Consider the following 6,484-nt stretch of genomic DNA (forward strand, 5'->3'; position numbering starts at 1 on the left):
ACAGTTGGAAGTTCATATATAGTTAAAACACTAGGGGAATAAAACCTCCACTTTGGTGCGATAAAGAAGGTCGTGATTTTTTGAACTGTGTCACAATAAAATTACTCAGTTTTAATATTTTGATCCGGTTGCAAAAATCGAAAAAAATAGAGTTATGAGAACACGTGTAATCCTTAAAAATGTAAAGGCATAAATATAAAATTTAAAAAATGAAACTAAGTGTTAAGTAGATACTAACTCTTTAAATTAGCTGCGATTTATCGATTTAAAAAATCATTGTCTGTTGGCATTGCAACGTTTAGATGCGATGAAAAAAACAGCACGAAAACTAGTTAATGGAGCAGGCCTACGGAGGAATTTTAACAAAAAAATTTATCGAAACGGATAATATACGGCAGGTCTGCCGTATATTAACCACTCTGATACTACTAACAAAAACTACTAGATACGTATAGTATCTAGTAGTTTTTTTCTGTTAAAATTCCTCCGTAAGCCAGCTCCGTTAACTAGTTTTGGTGCTGTTTTTAAAAAAAAGGGAAATAAATGGTATTCTTTATCCCGCAATAAATAAATGGTATTCTTTATCCTGCAGGATAAAGAACACCGTTTATTTCCCTGTTTTAAAACCGACCGTTTGGTGTTTTTTTCTTAACGGAAAGTCAAATCTCCGTTAGTTTAACGAAGAGAAGTAAATCCGGCTGCTGACAGTTTACACGCTTTACCGACAGAATAACATGGATGCTGGGAGACAGAATATTCAACTAATAGAAAAAATAAAATGCAGCAATCAAATACGCAAGGTAACTTTATTTTTTAATTAGCTATTAAAACAATTTTTTATACATATTTTGTTTGAATTTAAAGTAGCTTTTTGCATAAGGAAACTTTTTTCTTTAAAATACTTTAAGATTATAAGGTCTGTATTTTGTGATTCAAAAATATGGATTCCAAATTTAGAATCCACGTGTGTTTAAGCAAGAGAAACATTAAATTTTTTATATCCTAAATTACTATTTTATAATTTAAGAAACGATGAAGTGACAAAATAACAGATGGTGCAATAAGTCAGTCATATGTATTCTAAAAATAAAATTTCACAGATTTTTACAAATAGTAATACATACTAATCTCAAGTAAATACCTTAAAAAATGATATATATATATATATATATATATATATATATATATATATATATATATATATATATATATATATATATATATATATATATATATATATATATATATATATATATATATATATATATATATATATATATATATATATATATATATATATATATATATATAACAAAAACATAACAAACAAAAAATATTGTTTGGTAACAATAGATCTAATCCAAAAAAACAGAAAACAACAGAAAACATCAAAATAATACTTTCCAAAAGCATAATACTTTATAAAAAGAACTAACTTTTACTACTGTTTATTTTTTTTTATTCAAACATTTATGCATTTTATGTGAAAAATATTTATTTTTTCTTGAATCAAGTTTATTTGCTTTTTTAAATTGCTTTAGACTTCTTTCCTTAGGTTTCCTTCCTTATATTTAGACTTCTAAATTTCTTAATTTCTAGTTGTTGTTATTTTTGTTTTGTTTTGTTTTGCTTTTTGATTTTTTTATGCAGTTTTCTTTTACTTCTTTTCTTGTTGTTTTTTCCATTTTCTCTTTTTTATTTAAGTAAAATTAAATTTTTTTCATAATGATATAATAGTTTATTCATAATAATATTTTATACATAATATAACTAGAAATGACATTTACTTTTTTATCATTAGAATGATCTTGAAGAAGTTTTATTTAATATAAAAGAGCTTCTTAATTCTAAAGACAAGTGGCAACAATGGCAAGGTATATGTTTGCTGAAAGTTACATTGAAAAAAATCGACAATGACATTTTAGGTGATTATACCTTATTATGGGTTCGCCAAATAACTCAAGTACTTAACATAATACCTGCTAAAAATGTATTAAAAGTATGTTTCTATATCCTTGTTGACTTGTTAAAAAGATCTGTTGTATTTGATAAGTTATCAAGAGAGATTGCTCTTAATGTTATAGAACCGCTGCTGAAAATAGTTCTTGGTAAGTGAAAGGTTTTAATCAGTTATCAATTTTAGTCTTGATATATTTTTGCTATAAGTACAAATTTGAATCCTTCATTTATTTTACTCTGTAAGTGATGCTAATATATTCCTTTATTTTCTTTTTGTTATCTTAATATATATTTTTTAGCTATATTAGTATAAAGTAATTAAAAATTGAATTCATTTTTGTCATAATTACCTTTTTTGTTTCTATAGAACCTAGTTTGGATATTATATGTGAAACTTTTGAGCTAATTTCAACTTGTATTCAACACTATCCAGCAGCATGCGGACAATATTATACAACTATTGAAAAGGTGATTATGACAGCTTTATTTTCTCAAAATGAATCTCTAAGTGCTTCTGCTAGTACTTGTTTTCCATTGTTAGCTTTGTGTGGCTCTGGTGGTGAACGACGTATAAAACAAGCTGAACGCTATGAATTACTGTTTAAGCGAGTTCTAAAAACAATTTTGGATTTGACCCTAAAATGTTCAGATCATTTAATGGGAAAGGAAAGACAGTTATTTGGAGAAAGTGATATAAAACTGATTGATTTTGAACCTTCTGTGTATAATGGAGACGCAGTTGTTTTATATAGATCTTTACGATTAACAAGACTGTTATATGTTGTTAATGCTTTTGTTATGCAACCGGTGTCTTTCAAAATAGACATTCCAATTAATCATCTAATGACGGTTTTTACATCTGTTGCTGAATTAATGCATTTTCCTACTAATGAAACACAACAAAGACTTGGAGTTGATGCATCTTTTTCAAAAATATTCAACGGATTGCTAAAATGCATTGTTAACTCACTACATCAATTTTCCTCTTTACTTTTACCATATAGTTCTGTTATTTTGAAGGTAATACTGATTGGATTTTCCAGAGATTCTTGTATAGTTAATACTTACGAATGTTTTGGTATGATTTTTACAAAATGGAAAGGGGTAGCATCTAAAACATCTTTTATAGAAAACATTTTGAAATATATCATTGCAGATATAAAATTTGATAAACCTGAAAAAGTTGTTGATGTCAATGATGAAAGTTCAAAGAAAAGAAATAAAGGGAAAACTTTAAGTCAAATGATACAAAAGGAATTAAACTGTATTACTCATCAAGAAAATGCAACTTTCCTTCAAGAACAGAAAGCATTTTCTGCTCTCAAACTCCTTGAAATTATATTGAATAATTCTGGATCAATTTTAGAAGTTGGTTGCATAAAGTTAATAATTGCTAGGATATTTAGCACTATCCAAGTAATTTATAGTATAAATAATACCTATGGAACCATATATGAAAACAAGTATGTTCGAAAGATGGTTTTTCAAATTGCATATGCTCTATTAAATTTAAACCATCATTTATTAAATGTGCCAGTTTCAATTCTTCTTACTTTTTTTCAAAAGGGTGTAAATGATAAATATAATTTGGTATCTGAGTACTGTCAAACTTGTTTATTGATGTGCGATGTAATAATTCACAGTTCAAATCCTTCATTTTGCAAAGAATCGTTAGAGAGTAATCTTTTTAAAGATCTTGTCACTAATACATTTCAGGTATTCATTATTAATGTGATATGTAAATAAATTTAAAGATATTTGTATAAAATATTCAGATCAAAGTTTTAAATAAGAAATTTAAAATAATACTAAAAATGTCAAGTCAGAGCTGCATCCATTTGAGACTGAAATTTTGAGTTGAGCTGCGGATAACGGGTTTTGTATTTTTTTTTATAGTGTAAAACTTACAGAAAATTAAAACTTAAAAAAACCACGAGCAACCAGGACTAAGATCTGTCTATAAAAATGAAAGTAGTACGTAAGTCTTAATTATTAAAAACAAAATTTATGACTATTAAAAATGTACAAAGCATTTTATTTCTCTATTTAGACAACATCAGAGACTGAAAGATTTTCTATACAATTTCAAAAAGAACAGGGTAATAATAATGAACAAACACCGAAAGTTCAAGAAAGTATAAAAAGCTGTGAGTTGTTAAAGAAAAATGATACTTTAACAATAGATGATATCCAATTCTCAGCAATGCTCTCAGATAATCTGCATCAGAATAAAGAGATTTCTGAAGAACCAAACGATAAACATCTGAACATAGTTGTTGTTGATAGCAGCGATGAAGAAAATAATAATTTGCAAAATCATATAATGGTTATTGATAAAAGCAGCGAAAATAATATAAAATTTGAATTTAGCAATGAAAAAAACAATTCAGAGATTACTCTAGCAGCTAGAAAAAGAGGTCATCATTCAGAAGACCTCGAATGCAATCCCATTGCCAAAAAAATAACAATTTCTAAACAGTTTGATAACGATCCTGTAACTTGTAATGAGTCAGATGAATTTAAGGAAATATTGTGCGATTTTTATATAGAATGAATGTCAAATTTAGCTAATATAATAATAAAATTAAAATTAGTTTTCAGTCCTTATCTTTAGGTTTATTTATCTTTAGGTTTATTTATCTTTAGGTTTATTTATCTTTAGGTTTATTTATCTTTAGGTTTATTTATCTTTAGGTTTATTTATCTTTAGGTTTATTTATCTTTAGGTTTATTTATCTTTAGGTTTATTTATCTTTAGGTTTATTTATCTTTAGGTTTATTTATCTTTAGGTTTATTTATCTTTAGGTTTATTTATCTTTAGGTTTATTTATCTTTAGGTTTATTTATCTTTAGGTTTATTTATCTTTAGGTTTATTTATCTTTAGGTTTATTTATCTTTAGGTTTATTTATCTTTAGGTTTATTTATCTTTAGGTTTATTTATCTTTAGGTTTATTTATCTTTAGGTTTATTTATCTTTAGGTTTATTTATCTTTAGGTTTATTTATCTTTAGGTTTATTTATCTTTAGGTTTATTTATCTTTAGGTTTATTTATCTTTAGGTTTATTTATCTTTAGGTTTATTTATCTTTAGGTTTACTTTGGTTAAATAGCTAAAATACTTTTTTGTTACATCGAAAAATTGAGATTAATTTTACCGTGTTTACCTTAAGCGGCATAACAGGAAAAGAACTCATTCGAGTTGTGATTTGAATGTGATTGTATAAGAAATTTTTGTTTATGATGTTTGATATGGACCCCTGATATAAACCACTTTTTATCCCTGGTCAATAATTCGCGAGGTTAGAATTATTTTTTCTTATCTCCACCTTTTGAAAAACGTCACATATTGATTATGTTATGTACCTCTAAATGTTTTTTACTATATTGAAACTTAATTTAAAATCAAAAAGATGCGGAGAAAAGTCTTAAAACATAAAATCTTTTAATATGCCGTCTCATAAAGTTGTTATTTTTTATAAGCCGTCTCATAAAGTCGTTTTATCTCAAACTCTAAAATGTGGAGACTAATTCTAAGCTCGCGAATTGTCAAATTTTCTATGATTTAAAAAAATTGTCGAACATTTTAAACCCACCCACTCATTTTACTGATAAGTTATTTAAGCAAAACCATAACTTCTTTCTAGTGTTTTTTTTTGTTGGTAAAAACTCGAGACTTAAGGCTAATTTATTTATTACTGATTTTATTTATTTCAAAGCGTTAATATCTTTCTTAAATCACATTTGTATTCCTTTTAAATTGAATTCCATAGTTTTTACAGATGATACAAAACTTAAATTATAAACTTGCGATATGATAAATTGGCTGCCTATTATGCAGTCAAGTCTATTATTTTAGTTTCATATCCGCTATAAATAATATTCATAATAATATGAATATGATTCTTTATATAGTGTTATATAACTGTTCAGTTATCAGCTTAGTGTGTTGGCAATGAGTATATTTAGCTATTAATAGCTCTTGATATCTACTTATTGTAATATTGTTATTGTATCGGCCGTCACCCAACAGCCAATACACATACACACAAATGCGTGTGGATATATTAGGCACTTCAACATCTGAGAGCGTGATATCAATTGATTAAACACGGCTGAAGAAAAATATCTGATGTTTTATGCCAAGAAAACAGTTTGAGGTGTTTGTTTTACCATGCGCGCACGCGAACACTCAAAGTAAAACAAATTATTATTTTTTATTGCAAAAAATAGACCCATAGCTTAACAATAGTAACAAAAATTATTTTTTGAGATTTTATTTTTAGATATAGTTTGATTAAAAAAATAAGGTCAAATAAGGTCGTTTTATAATCTGATTAACTTTGAAAATACTTGGTGTTTTTTTGATTTTATAAATTAATCAACCATACCATTACATTACCCAAATAGAGTGCATAATTTTAAATAGCGAGTGTTAAGCTCACAAAAGATGTGCCTCCCATAAACCAACAGCCAACCTCTAGGATATGTAAAAAAAAAAAAAATTATCTGATGAAATATTTGA

General features: G+C 26.3%; 1 protein-coding gene across 1 annotated transcript; it reads left to right on the forward strand.

Annotated features, from left to right (window-relative positions):
• The first annotated feature begins 660 nt into the window (after positions 1-660).
• LOC100198741 (proline-, glutamic acid- and leucine-rich protein 1) lies at positions 661-4,549 on the forward strand. Its single transcript, XM_065796116.1, has 4 exons — positions 661-800; positions 1,802-2,108; positions 2,327-3,675; positions 4,010-4,549. Exons 1-4 carry the CDS (start codon positions 735-737, stop codon positions 4,511-4,513), a joined length of 2,226 nt encoding a protein of 741 aa, XP_065652188.1. The 5' UTR covers positions 661-734; the 3' UTR covers positions 4,514-4,549.
• Positions 4,550-6,484: the final 1,935 nt, after the last annotated feature.

The sequence above is a fragment of the Hydra vulgaris genome, chromosome 04 (assembly GCF_038396675.1).
Source record: "Hydra vulgaris chromosome 04, alternate assembly HydraT2T_AEP".
Lineage (NCBI taxonomy): Eukaryota > Metazoa > Cnidaria > Hydrozoa > Anthoathecata > Hydridae > Hydra > Hydra vulgaris.

Bases quoted from the DNA above. Each gene is read 5' to 3' on its own strand.
- LOC100198741 (XM_065796116.1), top strand. From the start codon at position 735: ATGGATGCTGGGAGACAGAATATTCAACTAATAGAAAAAATAAAATGC. The intron at 801-1,801 runs GTAACTTTATTT...TTTTATCATTAG, and splicing joins GCAGCAATCAAATACGCAAG to AATGATCTTGAAGAAGTTTT. The intron at 2,109-2,326 runs GTAAGTGAAAGG...TTGTTTCTATAG, and splicing joins GCTGCTGAAAATAGTTCTTG to AACCTAGTTTGGATATTATA.